This window comes from Kogia breviceps, chromosome 3 (genome assembly GCF_026419965.1).
Source record: "Kogia breviceps isolate mKogBre1 chromosome 3, mKogBre1 haplotype 1, whole genome shotgun sequence".
NCBI lineage: Eukaryota > Metazoa > Chordata > Mammalia > Artiodactyla > Physeteridae > Kogia > Kogia breviceps.
The window spans coordinates 187,659,067-187,685,529 of NC_081312.1; the positions used below are offsets into that span (position 1 = coordinate 187,659,067).

General features: G+C 42.4%; 1 protein-coding gene across 4 annotated transcripts in view; it reads right to left on the reverse strand.

The window, feature by feature from the left end:
- WAC (WW domain containing adaptor with coiled-coil) overlaps positions 1–26,463 on the reverse strand; it is an 84,627-nt gene that overhangs the window by 32,129 nt on the left and 26,035 nt on the right. For all 4 annotated transcript variants that reach the window (XM_059058686.2, XM_067030591.1, XM_059058689.2 and 1 more), the window contains exon 4: positions 3,809–3,915. In XM_059058686.2, coding sequence (XP_058914669.1) covers positions 3,809–3,915 — 107 coding nt within the window. The remainder of the gene's footprint in view (positions 1–3,808; positions 3,916–26,463) is intronic.

Genomic DNA, 26,463 nt, shown 5'->3' on the forward strand with positions numbered 1-26,463 from the left:
TTCGATTCTCAAGCTCCTTGATTAAAAAAAGTACCTAAAATTAAGAATTAAACAAAAGTTTTGCAACTTTTCAAGTTTTCTAAATTAGGCTTGCTATAGTTGCCAAGTGCTGCCCAGGAACCCTCGAGGGACCCCGAGATCATTCACAAAACCACAACTATTTTCATAATAATACTAGGATAATTTTGTCTTTTTCCTCCTCATTCCATCACAAGAACACAGGGGAGTTTTCTCAGAGGCTTTATGGGAGGTCTGATATCACAAAAGACTGAAAGGTAGAACAACTATGAAATTCTATGTATCTTCTCCCTACTCAGGCATTTAAAGAGATGCTCAATGTCTATTTTTCAAAAAAATATATTACATGTGTTGACATGTAATAGCTTTACAATTTTAAAATTATCTTTCAAATTTATCAGTTTTAATTTTTAATATGGTTACTCACGATGGAGTCCACATAAGCAAAAGCTCTCAATTTTCCTGAATATAGAGGCCCTGAGACTACGAAGCATGGAACGGCTGCTCGATAAGAACGGCACTGAATAGTTACTACAGCACCCGTCTACTCTTTCAGCTCAAAATGTCTTTTAGAACTCATATCAATGATGCTTTTCTCTTCTTAAATAAAAAAGCATCTCCCTATTTACTCTCTCCAAAATACAAAGTTCCACCACTACTTCTCAAAGTTAAACTATGGAAAATAAAGTGTTAATCTCGGAAGTTAATTATGCACTGTTAATAAAGAATAGCTCATTAAATAACATCAAAGATGGCACTCACTGTAACAAAGAATTTCATGGAGTCCTAAGAGTTCTATGGTTAAGTAGAATATCTTCAGTCAAGACTGGTTACAGAGAGTAGATCTAAAGAAGAGCCTCCAACTTGAAACCTCCAGAAGATATTTAATTGATAACAGAAGATATTTAATTCATAACAAGGGGAGCTGGAGTATAAATGCAAAGTAACCTAGGACTGAATTTAAAGCACCTCCAGCAAATCAAAATTGGTAAACGATACATAAGGGAAGATTCCAATGATAATGTCTTTAAATGGAAATAAATTTCTCTTCCTAAATAAACATATTTTCTGAATAAAGAGATCTCTTAAAGAAATCAGGAATACGCACAACATAATCTAAGGCAGCCTACGTGATGTCTGTAAATCCCACCATGATTTATGTTAGGAAGGAGGAGGCGTTCAACAGGCTACATATTTAAATTCAACGAGGCCTACATGTGAATATCTTCATACGAAAAAAACAAGGTAATTGCAACTCAACTTCCAACAGTTAACCTGATAAATATAAATCATCCATACAACCACATATCTGTGTGCATAGCTCCAAGTAATACTGCTACTGATTTTCAAAGACAGATTTAAAACTTAGAAAGCACGAAATAAAAACCCACTTAAAAAAAAAGCTATTCCATATTTTAACCTGGGTTAAAATAATGTGTTAACCTGGGTTACCTGACAGTCTTCTGTTCATCTCTTCTTCCATTATGAAAGTATTAATGAAAGGTGACTTTGTTTTACTTTACTACTCAAAAACCTTCCATTGGAAGTGATTTTAGGACAAAGTCAGTTTACAAGTAACCTTCAGAAATGTTCAAAACCCAGGCTCTCAGGTAACATTAAATTTATAGTTTGTAAAAATGTCATTCCCCCTGGGTACATTACAGTGAAAAAGACCACTACTTAATTATATACCTAGAGCTGAAATCTACAGAAAGGGGAACCCTCATATTCTGAAAACACATGACATTTAATCCGTCTTCAGTTTCCACTCACACAGTGCAGTCCCCTGACACCCTTTAGAATTTGGATCTTTCAAACTTATCTGATGCCCATTATTTACTCTTTCTGATTTCATTATGCCAATCCATTTTTTGAAAATCAAAATAATCAGCAACTGTTTTCCCTGAATAAGGAATTTTTTCCACCAAAACAATGTCCACATGGCCTGCCTCTGTCCTAACAGCAAACAGCAAATCTAAATTGTCAGTAATAAAGGGAACATTAGGTTAGTGCTAGCCTGTTAATTTAATGGGGCCATTTTTCACAAAAACAGAGATACTCACTGCAAAATCCTGAGTATATGTCTTAAGTGAAAGTCATTCCGCGCAAGTAGTGTGATGACAACACCTGTGAAGGTTCATCAAGCTGTTGTCTCAGTCTCGATACCACCCTTTCTCTATTCTGTGACGCTAAGGCTGAGATAACGCCAATTACATTCTGTTTAGCCAGCTGGCTTCCTCTTAGATTCTGCCAGTACCAGGCATTAGAGGAGGGCTGAAAGGAAGGAGGAAGAAGCCTTGCAGTGCAGCGGGTTCCAGTTTCCAGCTCTCAGCCCAGAATCAGAACCAGCTTCATGGTACCTCGCAGAGGTACCGTCACCAACTGTGCAAGGCTCCTCCTCTGAGCAACTGGGTTCTGATAACCCCAACCTCTCCCTTTTGCTCCCAGCCGTCAGGGGTAATCACTATATGTTCCTTTTCCTTTCCTGTATTTGAAATTCTCTACGCTAAAATAACCGGTATGAGTCCGGTTTTCCTAATTGGACCCTAATATTTAAAACTACTCTAAAATTTTTATGAAAGCCACCGGTGTCTCAATTTTCTATGGAAATGTACTAACTACACTGATTCAACAAGAGACAAATAACAATAAACCTCAAGGGTTTTCAATACCGATTAAGGTAAGCCGATCACCTGAATAGCCGAGGCAACGTCTGCTGGATTCGACCTGCACGTCTACAGCCTCCTAGTTGTTCTTCCTTCCTATGATGTATTTGCCATGTTTTCTAAATTGCAAACATGGTACTTCACTGATTACACCCTTTAGTAGCCCTCCACTGCCTTCACATATAGTTCATATTCCCTGGAAAGGCAGAGACTGCTTTATAATCCGGCCCCATCTCTCTGTGTAACCTGAGCCCCTGCCGTTCTTCCACACCATCGAAATCCGCGTTCTGCAAACACGGGGTGTTATTTCGTACTTCTGTGTCTTCGTAGGCGCTGTTCCTTCGCATGCTACGCCAATTCCAGCCTCTTCCACTGCACGGGTCACAGTGAGTCCGCCGGCCGGCACGCCTTCCCCAGCCAGGCCGCCGGGCCACCCCCCACCTTGAGGGCTCCCCAGCAACATTAACATGCAACATTTTAATGGTTGACTTTTCAGTCTCCGCCGTAGGTCCAAAAGTTCCTTTAAGATGGGTTACGTTTCCTTAGTTCTATACATCGACAACCTAGCATATGCCTAGGAAATTGAAACCTTATTTTTGAATGAATGTATTAAAACTTTTGTTTGAACCTTGACTCTAAAAAGTTCAACCTGAGTTAATAGTTACTTCATTAACAATTACTTCATTTTTAGAAATACCTACAATTCCTCACTGGGTTTCATGCCTTTCAGGAGAGGGACCTCTATGTCACTAGTGTCTTGTGGAGTATGTAATACAAGTACATTATACAAGTACATATACAAGTACATCAATAAATTTACAGATTTTTTTTTAACAGAAGTTTATAGATTATGAAAAGAAGAAGCTCAAGTTAAGCCACAAGTTTCACAATCTGAAGTTCTTTGTATCTCAAATATCACAATGGCAAATTCTGCTCTACAGAGAAATGCAAACAGTATTATTTCTTGGTGCAACGATACCAAGATGACATATTTGGACCATGCTCAGTTTGAATAATAAGGCCAGCTCATTAGTTCAGGTGTGTTAAGATCAACTTTGATTTTAAAAAAATATTTTTTGCAATATATTCCAGAAACACAAGATCGGGCGTGCGTATGTACTTACTGCATCTGAAGTTTTGCTTGGGTTATTGCTCGGGTTAGAAGAGTGTGAATTTGAGCTATGAAGAGCACTGTGGTTGTGTGAGTTTTCTTGGGGAGAGTAACTGGTCCCTGAGAAAAATAAAAAGCAAAGTGAATTATAAGTCATGTTTGATGTTTACACTGGTTTCCATCATACTACAGATCATCCTATATCACTAACTCATCGTTGCAAAACCTCACTTTTATCATTTCTAGCAACTTGTAGCTTTTTATAAAAGTTCTAATAAAGACACAATGTACATACAGAAAAAGGCAAAAAAAATTCAACTGACAGAGAACTAGAAGTCACAATTATCCAGTACATTTTTGCAATTATTTTTCAACTTCTTAAACAGTTTCCACACTTGCTCTTAATTTTAAGTTTTGCCAAATTTCAACTAAAACAGTATGAAGTTTTCAAAAAGTTAAGTTTCAGGGAAGGTGCCTGCTTTGAAGATGATGAAGATGGCCTCATATCTCCTCACAACAGGACTAACTCTTTCTATAAACTGCTTAAAAGTAACTCCTGAGTTTTATGAATAATCTACACATCTCAGACCATCAGGGATGACAGTTTCTACTGTCTTAAGAAAAACCAAGATATAAATATCCACACTTGATTAATGATACAAAAAGGTCCACTACAAAAGTCTAATTGTTAGTACTACAATTTCATTCCATGTATTTACTTTTCAGCATCAAGGTAACATAATTCAACTCCCCACCCCCAAAAACGAGCTGGCAAGTGGTATGAAGGCTACAAGACAACGAACAAAAACTGTTAGTGGGGCTTCCCTGGTGGCGCAGTGGTCGAGAGTCCGACTGCCGATGCAGGGGACGCGGGTTCGAGCCCCGGTCCGGGAGGATCCCACGTGCCGCGGAGCGGCTGGGCCCGTGAGCCGTGGCCGCTGCGCCTGCGCGTCCGGAGCCTGTGCTCCGCAAAGGGAGAGGCCACGGCAGTGAGAGGCCCGCGCACCGCAAAAAAAAAAAAACCAAAACAAAACACAACACACTGGAAGTGGGAAGAGCAATTTAGATGGTCCAGTGGTCCTGGAAATTAATTAGCAGTCAGAACCAGAGCTGTCATGAGAAGAAATGAATAAGAAGTAACCATTTCAATCAACAGGAACAACTACACGCCTACCTCTGTTTTACGGGGCTTTGCTTTACTGCACTTCAGTTACTGGGTTTCTTACAAATCGAAGGTCTGCGGCCACCTTACATCTATCGGCGCCATTTTCCCAACAGCGCTGGCTCACCCCGCGTCTCTGTGTCGCAGTTGGGCAATTCTCGTGGTATTTCAAACTTGTCCGTGTGACTCTCTCTGTTACAGCGATCTGTGGCCAGTGACCTTTGAGTTGCTACTGTCACTGCTCTGCAGCGCCACCAACCACCTCCACGAGACAGCAGACCTCACTGATAAAGGCTGTGTGTCCTGACTGCCCCCGCCGGCCCTGCCCCAGACCACGCTCTTCCCTGAGACAGCAGACCTCACTGATAAAGGCTGTGTGTCCTGACTGCCCCCGCCGGCCCTGCCCCAGACCACGCTCTTCCCTGAGACTCAGCAATGCTGAAACGAGGCCAGTTAACAACCCCGCAAAGGCCTCTCGGTGCTCAGTGACACGAAGAGCCACACGTCGCTCACTCTGAGTGAAAAGCCAGACATGGTGTAGCTCAGTGAGGAAGGCAGGTCGAAAGCCAAGACGGGAAACAAGCTGGGCCTCTTGCACCAAACAGTTAGCCACGCTGTGAATGCGAGGGAAAAGTTCTTGAAGGAGAATTAAAAGTGGTGCTCCAGTGAACACACGGAAGAAAGAGCAACAGCCTTAACTGCCGATGTGGAGAAAATTTTAGTGAGCTGGACAGAAGATCAAACCAGCCACAACATTCCCCTAAGCCAAAGCCTAGTCCAGAGCAAGGACCCAACTCTCTTCAATTCTATGAAGGCTGAGAGAGGTGAGGAAGCTGCAGAGAAAAGGCTGAAGCTAGCAGAGGTTGGCTCATGAGGCTGAAGGAAACGGTCTCCATAACATCCAAGTGCAAGGTGAAGCCACAAGTGCTGATGTAGAAGCTGCAGCAAGACACCCAGGAGCTAATATCATCCATGAAGGTACCTACACTCAACAGATTTCCAATGTAGACTGAAAGAGCCTTCTGTTACTTTCATAGAGAGAAGTCAATGGCTGGCATCAAAGCTTCAAAGGACAGGCTGACTCTCTGAGGGGCTACGGCAGCTGGTGACTTGAAGTTGAAGCCAACGCTCATTTACCATCTGAAAATCTCATGGCCCTGAAGAACTCTAAGCTAAATCTACTCTGCCTGTGCTCTGTAAATGGAACAGCAAAGCCTGGATGACAGCAAATCATTTTATAAACATGGTTTACTGAATATTTTCAGCCCACTGCTGAGACCTACTGATAAGAAAAAAAGATTCCTTTCAAAATATTACAGCTCATTGACAAGGCATCTGGTCACCCAAGAACTCTGATGGAGGGGCTTCCCTGGTGGCGCAGTGGTGGAGAGTCCGCCTGCCGATGCAGGGGACGCGGGTGCGTGCCCCGGTCCGGGAGGATCCCACATGCTGAGGGGCGGCTGGGCCCGTGAGCCGTGGCCGCTGAGCCTGCGCGTCCGGAGCCTGTGCTCCGCAACGGGAGAGGCCACAACAATGAGAGGCCCACGTATCAACAACAACAACAACAACAACAACAACAACAAAAAAAAAGAACTCTGATGGAGATGGACAAGATTTGTGTTGTTTTCCTGCCTCTGTTAACACACATCTATTCTGCAGCCCATGGATCAAGGTTCATTTCAACTTGCTGTTCTTCACTGAAAAATACATTTCGTAAGAGGCTATAGTTGCCACAGACAGCGAGTCTTCTGACTGATCTAGGTAAAGTGAATGGAAAACCCTCCGGAAAGGATTCACCATTGTAGATGCCGTTAAGAACATTCGTGATTCAGGGGAAGAGATCAAAACATCAACATTCACAGGAGTTTGGAAGAAGCTGATTCCAACCCTCACAGATGACTTTGAGGGGTTCAAGACTGCGGTGGAGGAAGGAACCGCACACCTGGTGGAAACAGCAGAAGTAGAAGTGGAGCTGAAGGTGGGACTGAATTGCTGCCATCTCGTGATGAAACCTGAATGGATGAGGAGCTGCTTCTCATGGATGAGCAAAGAGGGTGGTTTCTTGAGAGGGAATCTACTCCTGGTGAAGATTGTTTGAAATGACAACAAAGGATTTAGAATATTCAGTAAACTTAGTTGATAAAGCAGCAGCAGGGCTTGAGATCATAGATTCCAATTTTCAGAAACAGGTTTTTTTTGTTGTTTTAACATCTTTATTGGAGTATAACTGCTTTACAATGGTGTGTTAGTTTCTGCTTTATAAAAAGTGAATCAGCTATACATACATACATACATATATATATATATATATATATATATATATCCCCCCATATCCCCTCCCTCTTGCGTCTCCCTCCCACCCTCCCTATCCCACCCCTCTAGGTGGTCACAAAGCACTGAGCTGATCTCCCTGTGCTACACGGCTGCTTCCCACTAGCTATCTATTCTACGTTTGGTAGTGTATATAGGTCCATGCCACTCTCTCACTTTGTCACAGCTTACCCTTCCCCCTCCCCATATCCTCAAGTCCATTCTCTAGGTCTGCATCCTGCCCCTAGGTTCGTTAGAACCCCCCCCTTTTTTTTAAGATTCCATATATATGTGTTAGCATACGGTATTTGTTTTTCTCTTTGACTTATTTCACTCTGTAGGACAGACTCTAGGTCCATCCACCTCACTACAAATAACTCAATTTCGTTTCTTTTTATGGCTGAGTAATATTCCATTGTATATATGTGCCACATCTTTATCCATTCATCTGTCGATGGACACTTAGGTTGCTTCCATGTCCTGGCTATTGTAAATAGAGCTGCAATGAACACTGCAGCACATGACTCTTTTGAATTATGGTTTTCTCAGGGTATATGCCCAGGAGTGGGACTGCTGGGTCACATGGTAGTTCTATTTTTAGTTTCTTTTTTTTCTTTTCTTTTTTTTGCGGTACGCAGGCCTCTCACTGTTGTGGCCTCTCCCATTGCAGAGCACAGGCTCCAGACACGCAGGCTCAGCAGCCATGGCTCACGGGCCTAGCCGCTCCGCGGCATGTGGGATCTTCCCAGACCACAGCACGAACCCGTGTCCCCTGCATTGGCAGGCGGACTCTCAACCACTGCACCACCATGGAAGCCCCTATTTTTAGTTTCTTAAGGAACCTCCATACTGTTCTCCATAGTGGCTGTATCAGTTTACATTCCCACCAACAGTGCAAGAGGGTTCCCTTTTCTCCACACCCTCTCCAGCATTTATTGTTTGTAGACTTTTTGATGATGGCCATTCTGACCGGTGTGAGGTGATAACCTCGTTGTAGTTTTGATTTGCATTTCTCTAATGATTAGTGAGTGATGTTGAGCATTCTTTCATGTGTTTGTGGGCAATCTGTATATCTTCTTTGGAGAAATGTCTACTTAGGTCTTCTGCCAGGGGCTTTTTGAATAGGGACTAGATTTCTTTTTTTTTTTTTTTTTTTTTTTTTGTGGTACGCGGGCCTCTCACTGTTGTGGCCTCTCCCGTCGTGGAGCACAGGTTCCGGACGTGCAGGCTCAGTGGCCATGGCTCACGGGCCCAGGCGCTCCGCGGCATGTGGTATCTTCCCGGACCGAGGCACGAACCCGTGTCCCCTGCATCGGCAGGCAAGGATTCTCAACCACTGCGCCACCAGGGAAGCCCCTTGAATAGGGACTAGATTTCACATTCTTTGTAACAGATTTATCTAGAACACTTAGCAAAACTAACAACTGTAACTTAACTTAAAAAAGGAAATGAGGAGGAAAAGGAATTTAGAAGTGGATCAAGAAGTCTCTTCCATTAAAAAGATGGGGGCTTCCCTGGTGGCGCCGTGGTTAAGAATCCGCCTGCCAATGCAGGGGACATGGGTTCGATCCCTGGTCCGGGAGGATCCCACATGCTGCAGAGCAACTAAGCCCGTGTGCCACAACTACTGAGCCTGTGCTCTAGAGCCCGTGAACCACAACTACTGAGCCCACGTGCCACAGCTACTGAAGCCTACGCACCTAGAGCCCATGCTCCACGATGAGAAGCCTGCGCACCGCAACGAAGACCCAACACAGCCAAAAATAAATAAATTAAATAAACTGTTTTTAAAAAAAGATGACAGTTAGGGGACGCACATAGAATACAATACACAAGCACTGCGAGCTCAGAATGAAGTAACGGCGCAGCAAGAGAAAAGGTAGTGACCAAGATTTAATATCGGAGAGGACATGGCCTACTGGGGAAACCAGAAGCAGATTCAGACCCAACAAAGTGAGTGATGTGACACAAGAGAAAAGGGGGTTAAGTGCCCAACAAAGTGTAGGTGAGACAAGAGAGGAAATTTCTCAGCAAGACCACTGCTGGAGATGCCTGACAGTTTCTTCATCTACTTACTTTTAAATTTATCTTGCTGGATGGTATGTATTAATGTAAAACACCCTAAACTTTTTTTAAAAAAATACAGTCGTCAATGAATTCTTCACTAAACACTGTAAGAACGAACACGACTGCAAAAAGCAATGGGTCGGGAATAAGCTCAAGCATACAGGAACGTCCACACGGCACCCGAGACCGCAGTCCTCGGAAAAGCCTGCCTGCAGAGCCGGCCCTGGGCTGGCACAGTGACCCTTCGGGAGGACCCCACAACAGTGACCGGGCAGCGTGGCCGCCTGGGGCTGCGCTGTCGTGCGGACAGTATGGCTTGTGCTGAACACCTGCTCTCCCGCCGGGACTCCAGACTTCTGGTTAAAAGTAGGCAGAGATGCCGGCCTCAGAACCCAAATCCAATAAAAACCCTGGGGACTAAATCCCGAATAAGCTTCCCTGGTAGATAGACAACATTTCACCAGTGTTGTCACAATTCGTTGCTGGAGGAAGAAAGCATCTGCTGTGCGACTCCACTGGGGCAAGATTCTTAGAAGCTTGCACCTGGTGTCTTCCAGGTTTTGCCCCAGATGCCTTTTCCCTTTGCCGACTACATTTTGTACTCTTTCATGGTTCATAAGTCATAGCCATGTTAATCAAGGTCCTATGACTCCTCTTAAGAGGATCACCAAACCTGGGGGGTGGTACGAGGACCCCAACACATTCAGTTACAAAGAAAAATCAATACTCCAAATTAGACTTTAAGGAAAATCTCTGCTCTATGCCAAAATCTGCACTTTTCAGAGGTAACTCATGGATGTTTTTTTCCAAAAAATCAAGCTTTACAGCTGCATGCAAATAAAAAAGGAACAGTAATGTGGACTACTGTAACACCATACTTCTACACTGTGAGTTGGGATTTCCATGGAAATTTCCACAAATATGTTGGCAACGTTGAAGAAAAGGCCGATATTACTGACTGAAATGACCCCCAGAGTAGCTCACTAAGAGGCCTGAGTTAGATGCCCGAACATTTATTTGCATACACCCTTGAGCAAGATGTAAGTCTATGAGATAAAAGTGCCACACAAAAGATTTCTTACAAGACATGATAGGGAGAGTACTCTATAAGCCTAAGATTTATTAGAAACGAAATCTATTGATCTCTCATGAGGTTAAGATACAGGAATTCACTTTAGTGTTATTCTTCATATCCATGAAAATTCAAAAAATTGACAAGCACCCAATTAATTAAGCTCTTAACCTCTGAAGAAATGACATGTTTTCCACCAGCCTGATAGATGTTATCGGATAGTTTTTAGGTCTACTCTGAGTGTTTTCAGAGGGCATGACGTAACAGTTAAAAACCATAAGCATCAAGGCACACTAGAATAAGACTTTATAATCAAGAGAAAAACTCAATCAGCTGTTAAGAGGAAAGTCATTTTCAGAAACAGGGGCTTTTTAAATGGGGACTAGACTCCACATTCTACGAAACAGATTTATCTAGAACACTTCGCAAAACTCACAACTGTTAACTGAAGAAAGAAGTGAGGAGGACTTCCTTCCCTGGCAGTCCAGTTGCTAGGACTCTGCCTTCACTGCTGAAGGCGCAGTTTCTATCCCTGGTTGGGGAACTGAGATCCCAGAAGCCACGAGGTGTGGCCAAAAAAAAGGGAAAAAAAAAACAAAAAGTGAAGAGCAAGAGTAAGACACGGATATTTTACTGAAAGACCAGGAATAAACTCACATTCTTAAGGACCAAACTAAGTGCAAGATTTTATAGGAAGCATGATAAAGCAGGTAACAGAGCTTTAGGTCAGGGCCAGGAGGATGCATTTAGGAACTGAAGGCTGGGCAGCTTTGCCTCTGAGTATCAAGACGATAAGCCGAACAAGGTAACTCTCCATTTAAAAAGCTACAGTTTATATTATCTTCCAAAGCACTGGCGGGGGGGGGGGGGAGGAATTAAAAGCACTGAGGTTTTTAATTTCTCCATGTAGTTCTTTCCAAAATGAAGTAACATGCAAGCAGGAAAACAAGGTCAGAGCAATGATTATGATTTTCTACAGCCATACCTTTAAAGTGCTACAAAACAGTATTTCTCTGAAAACTCCTATTTTATCTTAAAAACTCACATAAATTTTTGTATCCTATTCCATGATGGACGGATTTGTATGTTTCAGGATAAGAACAGAAGTGTTTTTTTTTTTAAAGTTGTAGTAGTAGTAGTAGTATAATGTAGAGTCTAAAGCCGAGAGAAAGAATAAGTGATTTGAGGATGGTAACATATCCAAAGAAAAGTAGAGCCATGCATAAAACTTGAACTCAGATTTTCAATGCTAAATCCAGAGATTTACATACATATATGCTGGTGAGAGATCATCTCATAGATGCTGTTTGGCCCAACAAAGTAATGGAAGCAAAAATTTATATGTCTGGTGCCCTTTATGCTTTCTTTACATTACCAAGAAAAAGGCATGCTACTTTAAAGAAACAGAAATTATCTCCTTGAGAAAAGTAGAATTTGTGGCTAAGTGGGATAAAACTGGTTTTAAGTAATACACATTTAAACCAACCTTAAAAAGTTAAAGTTAAGACTGATGAAGCAAGTATTCAAGACTTCTAAGAAAGGGATATTACTGAGAATCACTTGGGGTCTTGCTTTCGGGAGGGGGCAAAAGGCGGGGTGGGGGGCGGTTTACGTTTATCCTTGCAACTTGATCAACCTACAGGAGTGGGCAAAGTTCTCCTGTGCGGAGCGCCAAGCCAAGGCAGACATGAAAAGGAAACGTGGCACCATGACGGGATGCGAGTATCAGACTAGAACACAAGGCTCAGCAAACCACAACCTGCTGGGTGTGTGGTGCAGCCAGCCGTTTAAGTACTGTCTACGGCCACTTTTGCTCTTTTCATTGTGGCAATGACTACGTGGGCTGGAAGACTAGAATTTTTACTATCCAGCCCTTTAAGAAGAAGTCTGCTGGCTCCTGGACTGGACAATGTTCATCTAAGATACAGACAGTTAACCTAACAATGTAAGATGCTGACTTCGTCCCTGACAGAATCTTCACTGTTTAAAAGGCAGAGTAATCCCACCTACTTGTCATCCTCTACATTTCAGAAGGCAGACCTTAAGGGTGAGAAGGATGTAACCTACAGTCTGAGAAAGATGGAGCCCTAAGAGAGTACTATGGGAAGTGGACCCACAAAATGTAGCAAAACTCACTTAACTCAGCAAGAAATGGGCGTTAAGCAATTAGATTGCCCTCGCATTGAGAAAAGGGGAACTTGGATAGTAGGTGGCAAGTGGGAAGTATATACAATTCTATATAAACAAACAAGGCTGGGAAACGCAACCAGCTTTTCTAAAGGTGAAACTAGTTTCCACTCTACTCAGGGGAAAAATATTACGGCATTTGTGTCCTTATTGAGAACAAGACGCCCACTAGAATTCCCTACTACATCCTCAGACTGAGAAATTAAGTCTCCAAGAAACTGGAAAGAACACGTAAGGGACACCTATAATGATAATGAAAGATTTCAAGCACACCCACCACCCCGAACTTGCTATTCAAACTAACACAAGCAGATAATAGGCATGACTGAGTAAGGTTCAGTAGTGGACCTCAAACTTCAGTCTGTTAAAAAAAAGTCGAATTCAAAGTTGAATTTCACAGAGATTGTGATTCACACTATATGAGACAGGACACCTCAAGACCTGAATTATTAATAGGCACTCCCTCTGTCAAGATGGTTTTGGTGGTCCATATCCAGACTGCACTTTATTCCAAGTGTCCTCCTCTCATCACTTGAAACCAGAGACCACAAATATTTAAAAAATAAAGGGATTTCACAAATGAAGTCATGTATCTGTAATGGGTATTTTCTGCCATAACATAATAAACGTTTTCCTGAAAAACCTTAAACTCTGCAAAATTGCACACTAAAAGTTTTATGGGAAAAATAGGGTAGGAGCAAATCACTCAAAACTATGCAACTTTTACCACCACCAGAACACTAACAAAAACTTGAACAGCACAGGCAAGCAGCTCAGCATGGTTGCAGATTGCTTCAGGGGATATTAAATTGCTGGGGTTGAGAACATGTAAATGAAATTCTGAGCATTGAGGCTACAGTCCAAATGGACAGAGAAGAGAAGTGCAACTTGCCACAGAGGGGGGAGCCATGCAAGATGAGGGGAGCAGACTTGAAATGTTCTTTAGGGGTCCTGCCTGTACAGCTAGTTGAGGGCTTTTTCTTTTTATTTGAAGGTTATAACCTTACGCCTACTGTTTTGATTTGCACTGCCTAGAAAAAAAAAATCATGTATGAACCAACAAACAACTTCAGTTTATACTGATGCCATTTACCAACTGCGTATGAGCTAACTGGTGGTGAAAAGCAAAAGTTGTAGCTAACCAGACTTTCTCCTGGGGAGAGGGGAAACAGATAAGATGATATGTCAACAATGGGCTGGCATCTGACACTCCCCTGTAGCTGAGTTACTACTCCCTACCGATCTGCACTATCCAAATGACAGCCACTAGCCTACATATAGCTAGTGAGTACATGACATGCAGCTCCTCTAAACTGAGATTTGCCATTATGTGTAAAATACACACTGGATTCAGAGACTTAGTACAAAAAGAGTAAAACAGCACATTAATACTTTTATATTACATAATATATTGGGTTAAATAGTGTACTAATAAAATTAATTCCAGACACTGGCTACTAGAAAATTTAAACTTGTATCCGTGGCTTGCTGGACGGCACTGCTCCAGGTGAAGATGCCCACTGACTCTTAGTGAGAGGGCCAGGGCTGACTGCTGTGCACAGGACATCTCTCAAAGAACTGCTGTGCATCTGAAAGATCAGCTTCTAAGTAGCTGAGCTGAGAGCCTGATTCTGCTTAATACAACCTGCTGAGTTTTCTAGGAATGTAACTGTTGCACAAATTGTATTATACTTAGTTTTGTTTTGAACTTTTACCAAAATGTTCACCACTTAGAAAACTCTCATCACTAATAATGCCATACAATACACCTGCACTTGTATTTATTACAAAGAAATGGTATCAAGGAGACACCCTTGTTAAGAGCGTTAGGACCAAAAATAATTAAACTAGTAGAGATAAATGAAAGATAACAGCTCTCAATGACTTTCACTAATAAAGACTATTTTAAAAATAGTACTGCTGGGCTTCCCTGGTGGCGCAGCGGTTAAGAATCCTCCTGCCAAGGCAGGGGACACGGGTTCGAGCCATGGTCCGGGAAGATCCCACACGCCGCGGAGCAACTAAGCCCGTGCGCCACAACTACTGATCCCACGTGCCTAGAGCCCGTGCTCCGCAACAAGAAGCCACCGCGATGAGAGGCCCGCACACCGCAATGAGGAGTAGCTCGCCGCAGCTAGAGAAAGCCCGCAGGCAGCAACGAAGACCCAATGCAGCCAAAAATAAATAAATTTATTAAAAAAAAATAATATTGCTATCCTGTATGTTTATCCCAAATGAATATGCTAAATATTTTCAGCAAGGTGATACAAACTACTTAGTGAAAATTACATTTAACATTATTTCCTTTGAAGCTGCCCATATCTTTCCTACTCTTACATGTGCAGGTAGCATATATTATTCACGCTTGTCTACAGGCTAGAAACAGGGAATTTACAAAATACTTGAGAAGGTGCACATGCAACAAAATAAACTGAGTTGGCTCCTTTCCTCACATCATACACAAATATTCAAAATGAATCACAGAAATTAATGTAAGAGCAAAAACTGTAAAACTCTTAAAATACAGGCGTAAAATACTGCCAAAAAACAAGCGAAAAGAAAAACAAATTAGACTTCGTCAAAATTAACAACTCTGTGCTTCAAACTGTGTCAGTAAGACAATCCACAGAATGGGAGAACACATTTGCAAATCTTATGCAAAGGACTTTTATCTGGTTCTACCAGTAGGAACTCTCACAATTCAATTAAAAAAAAAAAAGACTTCAGAATAGTGAAACTGGCTTTCTTGGTGGTCCAGTGGGTAAGACTTCGCGCTTCCACCTGCAGGGGGCGCATGTTCGATCCCTGGTCAGGGAAGTTCCGCATGCCACATGGTGCGGCCAGAAAAAAAGCGTGAAACATCCCAAATTTCCCCAAAGACGTACAAATGGCCAAAAGGCACATGAAAAGATGCTCAACAACATTAGCCGTTGGGGAAATGCAAATTAAAGCTGCAATGAGATACAACTTCACACCCATCGGGATGGCTACCATCAAAAAGACAGACTGAACAAGTGTTGATGAGGATGCAGAGAAGCCGGAGCCCCTCTACACACTCTGCTGCTGTGAATCGAAGCACTCAGCTGCTTGGGAAAACAGCCTGGCGGTTCCTGCAAAGGTGATACACAGAGTTCTCATACAACCCAGCAATTCTACCTCTAGGTACATGTCCAATAGAAGCGAAAGCATGTGTCCACAAATGTTCATTGCACACTATTCGGAACAGCCAAGACACAGAAACAAACCAAATGTCCCACAAATGATTAACAGATGAATAAAACATGGTATATCTATACTACAGAGTATTATTCAACAAAAAGGAACAAGTATCGCTACAGGTTATAACATGATGAACCTTGAAAATAGTACGCTAAGTGAAATATGCCAGTAACAAGACTACAACATACTGTAGGATCTCGTTTATATAAAACATCCTTAATAGAGACAGAAAGGAGATGAATGGTTGCCTAGGGCTGCGGGCACAGGGGAGAGGGGGACAGTAGGCGCTACAGGGTTTCTTTCTGGAGGACAAAAACATTCTAAAACTGGCTGTGGTGACGGCTGCACAACTCTAAATGGGTGAACTGTACGGGAGGTGAATTATACATCAATAAAAATGTTACCAAAAAAAAAAAAAACAAAAAGGCTACCATACCTTACATGTGACTTTCACTCGTCTAGTTTATACAGAAGTCCGTCATCATTTCTCAAATTCTAGTCCTATCAGATGCTTTGAATAAACCATCTTGCATGGTCATGTGAACGTGGAAAAAGCTGTATATGATACTGTCTTACAGAAAACTTAAATGTGCTTTAAAGGCTCTGAGAATTATCGTTAGTGAATAAACTTTAACCTGGGGGAGGGGGGAGGGAATTAAGTACATGATACAACATGAACGAACCTCAAAAACACCATGCTAGGTGAAAAAAGCCAATCACAAAAGACCACATGCATAGAATCCATTTCTATGAAATATCCATAACAGGACAATCTATCAAGACCGAAAGTAGATCAGTGGTCTGGGTGTGGGCGGGGCAGGGGAAGAAAATGGAGAACGACTGCTATCAGGTACGAGAGGTTTGTTCTGGGGTGTGGGGGTGTGGAGGGGTGGCAGGGACTAATTGCGTGGTATGTGAATTATATCTCAATTTTAAAAAATAACGTTTAAAATATGTATATATATATTTTTACAGGATGGGGAGGTTGGGCCTAACCCAGTCGAGAACCACTCATTTAATGAAGAGTCCGCAACCAGCCAACCTGGGCTTCAGTCAAGATTTTTCCTCTACTTTACTAAAAAATGAAGAGGTCATCGAACTTCTACAGTTACCTCCACTGGTTTACAGAGTGCAGGGCTGCAAGAAAGTCACAACTAAACCTGAAATGCCACACTTATGAACGTTAACAACCTCTTTTGACCTCTGCCATCTTACTTTTCACTATGGGATTAATGAAGATTTTAGAGTAAGATTTTTATCCTCCTTTCTGTTAGCTCATCATGAGGGCTGTATTAACAAAGTAACAATAAAAGCCTACAGCCTTCAAACTGCCTATGCCCTCAAGATTCAGCGCCTTTTACTTCTACTTGCCTAAAAAAAATTATCAACACATGACTCTCAACTCTTGTCTCAGTGGCCTCGGGCACCTGGCTTGCTACCACACAGAGCAAACAGGCAGTGAGCAGCACAGGGCTCTGTAGACTTGGTCCTGGACTAACGATTCCCGCCTCCTTACTGACTCCAGCAGGAATTCCCTGGGTTTACCGTTATATTCTAACTGCTCTCCCACTATCATTCTTATCTCCATTTCACAACACTCTCTACAGAATAGTCAAAGTAATCTTTTAAACATGTATCTCAGATCATGACATGTGTTTTGAATTTTAATGAGTACAGAAGGAAGCCATTCACTACACTTTGGCTACACTGGCCTCTTTCAGTTCTTTGAATATATGCCCAGTTCTTTCCTACCGGAGATCCTTCATACATTCTACCCCCCTGACCGCTTATCTCCCACTCTTTGTCTGCCTATTTCTTCAGGTCACCGTTCAGGTTTCATCTTAAATGCCAAATCCTTAGAAAAGCCCTCCCTGATCCCTCAATTTAAAAACAAGCCCCCATCACAGCACACAACTTTCCTTAATAGCTATTTTTATGCAGTGTAATTAAGACTACATCTCACATTGCTCCCTATGTTTTCTTGTTTTTGAATTAGCTGACTGGCTAGCCTAAGGACAGAATGCATTCCTTTGAGAGAAAAATATAAGTTAGTATGGAGAACAACAAGCACTTTTAGTTAATTTATGAAATCACTGTAAGATTCTAAAAGGGAGAGTAGGAAACAATGCAACTGAAAAACTAAGTATCCTCCCAAGCTGATGCCTTTAGAGACAGAAAGAGGCAGGTGCTGGCATGCCTAAATGTCTCTCTCCAAGTATTTTCACCTCCTGACTCTAATCAACTGAGCAGGAAGTGGCAGAGTTCAACTCTGGAAGCTTCATGGAAACCCCTCACTCAATCTATTAAAGGATGAAAAATGACCAAAGGAATCTTCAAGTATGTGCCATGTCCTAAATGGATTTCATACACTTAAAACTCTCAGTTACACTAAGATAGTGAGAAACTATACAGATCTAAGAGATTTAACTGGGTACAATGAAATGGAGAATAAACTTCAGTCACGGGAAACAATATGAGCAACTGGCATAAAAAGAGGTAAACAGAGGGGTTTAGAGGGCAATGAATAAAACTAGTTTGACAGGAACGTGCGGTTCCCAAATGAGATAAAAGGGAATAAAGCTAAGTTAAGCTAAAGACATCAAGGGCCTTGGAAATCAAACTAAGGGGAAAAAAAAAACCAAACAGATTTTTATCTTCCGGACAAAGGACTGTCAACATAAATAATTAAAAACCGATTTTTTGCTTTTGAGGTTTTTTTTTTTTTTGGTGCTTTTTAACAGTACTGGGTACATCATGAAAAAGCAGATTAAAAGTAGGCATCTTTAAGGATAACATAAAAGACTACAGAAGAGGTTGAAGAGGATTCTTCCTAGAGAAATGGTTGTCTAATATTCTCCCCCCAACTTCAAGCCACAGAATTTCTTGCTTACATGGCTGGCTGCTCATCCTTCAGGTGTCAACTCACAAGCTGCCCCTCAAAAAGCCCTTCCCTGACCACCTCCTATATCTGCCTCCCTCTCTCCTGCCATTACCATTTTCAAATCATAATTCATTTCCTTCAGAGCACAGATCTCAGTATGAAATCATCCTGTTCATCTACTTTAGATCGTGTCTCTTCCCCTACGAGGGAAGCTCCCTGTGCACAGGGAGCCTTGCCTGTCAGGCCACGCTATAAACCCTGCACGCAGTTACAACGGTGCTGGAGTTTCTCAACAGACTCTCAAATAGACACATGAATGGGAGCCCAATACCTCAACAGGAGGTGCTCTTCCTGCAATGGTGGTAGTGGGGGATTAAGGACAATAATTAGCCCAGTCACATTCTTGGAACCTCTGGGCTCCATACAGTATCATTTAAAAAGAAATGACATAATCTCCAGAGATTAGCTGTCGAAAGGCTGGGTAGCAGTAACAAGTTCTATGTATCATAAGCAGGTATATAAACTTCACCTGTTAAATATAAATAACATGACACAGCAAAAAGGTTTTAACAAGACACTCATGACCTGAAACACCCACTGAAATTGAAAATTATTCTCGACTTCCCTGGTGGTGCAGTGGTTAAGAATCCGCCTGACAATGCAGGGGACACGGGTTCGAGCCCTGGTCTGGGAAGATCCCACATGCCATGGAGAAGCTAAGCCAGTGCGCCACAACTACTGAGCCTGCGCTCTAGAGCCCACGAGCCACAACTACTGAGCCCGTGAGCCACAACTACTGAAGCCCGCGGGCCTAGAGCCTGTGCTCCGCAACAAGAGAAGCCACCGCAACAAGAAGCCCGCACACCGCCAAGGAAGAATAGCCCCTGCTCGCTGCAACTAGAGAAAGGCCGTGTGCAGCAACAAAGACCCAATGCAGCCAAAAAAATAAAGGAAGAAAAGATCACTGAAACAGAGCCTTAGGCTTAAAAAAAACCCCTTACCCTCCATTCTATTATCTGCACAACTTAATATAAACTGGAAAAGCGCTTTTCCCAAAATTTTAAAGTATATGAAAGAAAAAAAAGGCAGCATATTCCAGCAGAGTCACCTCCAAGAAAACAGTAAGTTTCCTCTTACAGATGAGACACTTAATATTGCTCTTGTGTGTCCAATAGAGACATATGCAAACAAACAGCATTGACTCCATCTGTTTTTGCTGGGTGGTCATCCTGCGTTGCATCAAGGCAGGTCTGAGTTTGGGATAAGGTACCGGTGAACTAACATTGGACACTTTGTACCTAGGTGTGCTCCAACTGTGAAATGGTTGTCTGTTAAAGGGAAAAGTCAACACTGCCATATCACCTAAACCAGTTTAATAAACATTTCAGTGGCATATGCAAAATACTATGCAGTATTTTAAAAATAAAAACAGAAGCTCCGAATGGTCAGGGGGAAGAGAAGCCGCAACAGATCGATGCCACTTGCGGACAGCGTTTCAGCCACACACAGATTCCACGACAACACGCTTCGGACAAAGGACACTATTTCATCATCTCTTCACGCTCCCTTCAGTCCCAGCTTCCTGTTCCTAACCACCCTCCTTGTCCAATCACAGCTCTAGCCAGACTTAGATTATATAGATTTATTGAGGAGCTGTTTCAAACTTTCAAGGAAAAAGTATATAATCTGTTCCAGAATCAGACTCAAACATAAAAGTAACCAACTGGAAAATCCCGGCAAACAAGAATTGCAGAGCAATAACAGAGCAACAGTTGAATACTCAAAGTCTTGCGTGAATATACACCTTGAATGTTAACTTTTTAAAATATGCTGTCAACAGACAATGAAGGGCATTGGATAAATTTCAAAGCATTAAACAACTAACTGTAGAAATAGATGGATGTTTCCTTAATATGAAAAAGCATCTAATGAGAAATGATCTTTACATAATGATCATCTTATCACCAGGCAATACCTTTTTAATACCAAGAACCACATCGCAATTGAGTCTTTTACTGTTTTTTAATTGCAATAACTATTATTTGATTTTCTAAAATAAAGAAGAGGTATTAATATTATAACTGGAAGCTACAGAAAAACATTAGGAAGGATAACTGTATCCTCACAGGCTTTTTTTCTGCACACATATGTAATACTCAAAAGATAGAATCACACTACTTTATATGTATTTTTCTACTTAAATGGCTGACAGAAGAGGGGAGGAGAGAGAGGGTCACTCGGCCCAACTGAGTAGAGAACTACCTGAATCAGAGGAGAGCCCTGCCACTCTAAAACCCTGCCTGGATCCACAGACGTGACTCCTAAAAGAGAATTAAACACAGTGGAAGTTCAGGGATTCCCTGGCGGCGCAGTGGTTAAGAATCCACCGAGCCCTGGTCCAGAAGATCCCACAGGCCGCGGAGCAACTAAGCCCGTGCACCACAACTACCGAGCCTGCACTCTAGAGCCCACGTGCCACAACTACTGAGCCCGCGTGCCACAACTACTAAAGCCCACCTGCCTAGAGCCCATGCTCCACAAGAGAAGCCACTGCGATGAGAAGCCCATGCACCGCAACGAAGAGTAGCCCCCGCTCGCCGCAACTAGAGAAAGCGTGCGCACAGCAACGAAGAACCAAAGCAGCCAACAATAAAATCAATCGACCAATAAAATTATTTATTTATTTTTAAAAAATAAATAAATACAGCGGAAGTTTGGAGAAAACAGTATGAACTGCTACTTTCCCATATTATCACTCTCCTAATAGACACCTCCCTCACCTCCTTCCCTGATCTGGACTCAGTTTAGAAACCACCGACTTCTAAGGTTACAATTAAGACAGTGTCCAGGAGAGTAAGAAACAAAGAGAGGGCTTCCCTGGTGGCGCAGTGGTTGAGAGTCCGCCTGCTGATGCAGGGGATACGGGTTCACGCCCCAGTCCGGCAGGATCCCACATGCCGCGGAGCGGCTGGGCCCGTGAGCCGTGGCCGCTGGGCCTGCGTGTCCAGAGCCTGTGCTCCGCAACGGGAGAGGCCACAACAGTGAGAGGCCCGCGTACTGCGCAAAAAAAAAAAAACCCAAAAATAACCCCCCAAAAAACCACAAAGAGAATCTAATCACACTTTACCTATATATACATACACACATATTTAAAACCCAACAGAATGACTTCACTCCAGTACACAGAAACCATTCCACAGAGAGCCTGTGCAGAGACCAAAGTGGCAGTATATAACCTAAACAGTTGAATACTTTGCAAGAAATCTCAGGAAACCAGTAACTTCTTAAACAAATTCTCTTCTATCTCAAGAAATAAAGAGAACATGAATTACACAAAACAAAGCAAGAGATAAAAGGATACAAAGTAGGGGGGTGGAATAAATAAGAGGAGGAACTCAGTGAAAAGATGAAGTCAAAGAAACAAAAACCACCTTTGAAGTAATGAAAGAATCAATACTGCTGCAAGCAATGTCAACCACAAGGAACACAGACCTGAGAAATATCACAAAATACATGGGACAAAAGGACAGAGATGACAGCATTTAGAGGTAAGATGCCAGATATGAAAGATGAAGCCAACATATGCAGAACTGGAGGTCATGAAGAGGAGGACAGAAAACAGGGAGAGCGCCCAAGAGAAAAGAAAGCCTCCCTGAAATAAAGGAAGATCTCAATCTGGAGACAGAAGGGGCTCACCATGTGGCAGGGAAAACAAAGAACCAATAAAAACTGACATATATCCTCACATCCTGGTGAAGCTGCTGAATGTGAAGCACAGACAGAATTCTTCAAGCATCCAGGCAGCAGAAGCATGTCGCTTTTGAAACAAAGAAGGGTTCACCGCAGACCTCACCACAGAAAACACTAAATGCCAAAAGATAATGAAGTAATGTCATCTGCTAAGAGGAAAAAAAAGGATGTGACCCGGAGAATGATTTTTCCAACTAGGATGTCATTCATGAGTAACAGCAGAAAGAGGACATTCTCAAATATTCAAGAACTCAAAACTTAAAGTACTCGTAATTAGGGAGGTGATGGAGTTAGTAGATAATCCTAGAAAAACCAAGACGGCCACTGGCCAGCGGAGAGAAGCTGTGCTTGCAGGACAGGCAGCGCGCACTGAACCAAGTTAAACGCATCTCCTGAGCATCTGGGATCAACAGCCGCACGTTATCACCAAGCGTTTATTCTGATACCTGCCTTGTGCCAAACGACTGACATTTAACAGCAAATCATCGTCAAAATATCCTCTTTAAACTTTTCCTCTGTTACTGCTTTATAAAAGCCGTCAATGACATGACACATCCACCCCCCCACACAGAGCGCTCACTTAACAGATGTTTCATTTACTGAATAGTTACTATATAGCACAGGACAGAAGCTGTTCTCCCTGAAGCTTAGTATAGCTTCCCAAACTTAACTACAAATTTGAAGAAACTGAGGTGCTTTTTAAACAGTTAAAATTCCAAGTCCCAGTCACCACTTTTAATAATTGGAGGATTTTTAGGTCTGTTTGAACTTCTCGGGTGATTCTGATAGCCAGGTTGAGGAGCTGCAGGTCTGCCACGGCTACAACACCCACAGCTGACCCTTGAGCAAGGCGGGTTTGAACTGCACAGGTCCACTTACACTCGGGTGTTTTCAGTAATACTACGGTCCTACAGGGTCTGTGGTCGGCTGAGTCTGAGGACTTGGAGGAACCGAGGCTACGGAGGGCCACCTCTAAGTCACACTTAACCGCTGTGCTGTTCAAGGATGAAATGTACTGCAACCTCTCCAGGTCTCCTCAATCTTCAAAGGCAGATTAAATAACATCCAGTGATCTTACTGTTGACTGTATTTTATTCTAAGTTTTTTGACAATAGCAGTACAGTTGGGATGGCACTTTGCTATGAATGTCAGAGCCTAGATTGTGTCACTGCTTCTTGAACACTTTTTAAATGTCTTAAAAACAGAGTGAGAGCAAAACTGACTTCTGTGAAAATATGTAACAGCTCAAGAGTTTAAGTTAAAAATAAATTACCTTAAATACATACTTAAGTATAAATAAATACAATATAAACACATTAAATGTGAACAAAGTATATCTGTTCCACGGAATACACTGACCAAATATGAAAGTACAGGTTATCCAGAAGAGTCGCCTATAGTATGACCTGAGCAAAATGAAAAGCAAATCTGGTACATTAACTATCACTCCGTGTTAGATACAAATATTAAACATTAAATTAGCACCTTTCCTTTAAAAATAATTCAGCTATTTGTGTAATGACTTACAGAAGAATGTGATTAGAGAGACCACAACAGATGAAAATTAAATTCTGGCAGCAGTTAACAGTTTGATAATTGATGACAATGAGTGAAGATTTTCCTACTTGCAACTATGACTAAAGAGTTAAGCAGCAATACTCCAGCATTTGTAACAGAGAAATGAAAAGTTAGTTCACACAAAAATCTGTACGTGAATGCGCAGCTGTATCCGTAATAGCCGAAAACTGGCAACACCCTCAATGTCCCTCAGCAGTGAGCGGTTAAACCAGCTGAAGCACACTGTACCACAGAGCACTACGCGGTAATAAGAGAGAAACGCGCCACTGACACACACAGCCCCTTGGTTCTCAAAGGGAGTCATGCCGAGTGAAAAAGAAGTCAATCCCGAAGAGTTACCTACCGGGACTCCACTTATATAACAATCTTGAAATGACAAAACTATACAGATTGAGAACAGATTAGTGGTTGCTGGGGCTTAGGGAAGCGTGGAAGGAGGGAAGTAACTGTGGCTATAAAAAGAATAGCACAAGAAACTGTGCTGAACTGTTCTATATCCAGACCTGGGCGGAAGTCACATTAATCTACTCATGTGATACAACTGCACGGAAGGCACATGCGTGCGCGTGCACGCACACACACAGAGCATGTAAAACTGGTAAAACCTGAACAGTTAGTGATGGTGTCAGCATCAATTCCCTGGCTGTGACAGCACACTATAGTTATGCAAAAGTGCTTTTTTGGTTTTTTTCTTTTTTAAGTAGCCAGCCAAAACCAAGCAGCGGGGGTGTGAACCCGAGGGTGCACGCTCCTCTTCTCCTGCCTGCTGACAAGCACAGGTGGTGTGGTTTTGCTCTCTCGCTGCCCCTAATAAAAGTCATGCTTGCTGGAGGTGCTCTTCCATCACCGCTCTTCACTCTCCCCGCCGGACCCCTCACCTCCACCAAGGCGCGTTTCATCACTCCAGCTCGCGCATCTAACCTCCACAGCTTTTCTCTCATTTCACTGCCACGGAATCCACGTGCATCAAAACATCCTCCAAATACATCATTCGCCTTCTAGAGAAGCCCCAGTTATCAGCCAATCATGTCAATGAACTCCACACAACACTTTCCCACTGTTCTTGTTCCTTAATTTTTCTTTCAAGATTTTTTTTTAAACGCTTCTAGATTTAATGCCATTTCAGAAAGAAAATCTCTATTCAAATAATGTTTTACTATAATTATCCTTAAAAATACAAGTCTTGTGTTGCTATCATTAAATTGCCATAGGTCTGAAAAATTCCCAAATCTGTTTAGTGCTATAAAATATAGTTTTTTTTTTTTTTTTTTTTTTTTTTTTTTGCGGTACGCGGGCCTCTCACTGTCGTGGCCTCTCCCGTTGCGGAGCGCAGGCTCCGGACGCGCAGGCTCAGCGGCCACGGCTCACGGGCCCAGCCGCTCCGCGGCACGTGGGATCTTCCCAGACCGGGGCACGAACCCGCGTCCCCTGCATCGGCAGGCGGACTCTCAACCACTGCGCCACCGGGGAAGCCCAAAATATAGCATTTTAAGAAACACTTTCAATAAAAGAAGAAGTGCCACATTTAACCTTCGCCCTTCCTTCAACTCCAAAATCTCACCTGTCCTACCTCCCAGGGCACAATCACTATGGATTGACTGTAAGCCAAAACGAAGGAACTGCAGAAATATTAGGCATTACTAAACATCCTACATAGGGAGGAAGAATCGGATTACTTGAAAAGAGTAATGATGAAAGAATATGGTTCTCTGTGTCTAAACGGCATCATAAGACAGAAAAACAAAGTAACATTTTTTGATGACCATTTTTTGTAGGAATTGTTACAGATTTCAAGCACATTATTCTATTTAATCCTCGAGCACATCTTTGAGAGGATAGTAGAAACGCCTGTGTTACAATTCATAAAAGAGAGAAGTTTAAACAATGAGGCCCGGGCTACAGAGCTACTGCGTGGAGGACGAACAGGCCCCTGGCCCCGATGCTCCTTTTACAGCATCTGCTTCGCCCCACAATGGCGCCAAGGCACCACTATCTACATAAGTGACAGCGGGTACAGGAAAGCCGATACTGAATTAGTTTAACCCCTTCAAATAAGGGATAGAATGAAATGCCCAAATACTGCTGATTTTATTAATTTTTCTCACCTTTCTGATCTCCTAAAAGTATATTCTTAAATTATATTCAAATTCAGAAACAACTATTAACCATAACTATTTGCTCATTAAATCACCATATTATTCAGCAACTACTGTGTTCAAGGAGAACATGTACCAGACCAAAAAGCATGCTGCAAACGGTCTGATCACTCTATTTGCATCAGATTTTCAATTAATGTCACTGCCCTTAAGGAACTGGGGGAAAAACACTTAGAAAACCTATGAGAAAACAGAACTCATCTGAAGTGCCTGCAGCGTATCATGTATCGCAGTCAGCTCTCAGCCCCCGGCTTTCTGCCCTCTACCCTCTTACCCTTAACGCCCC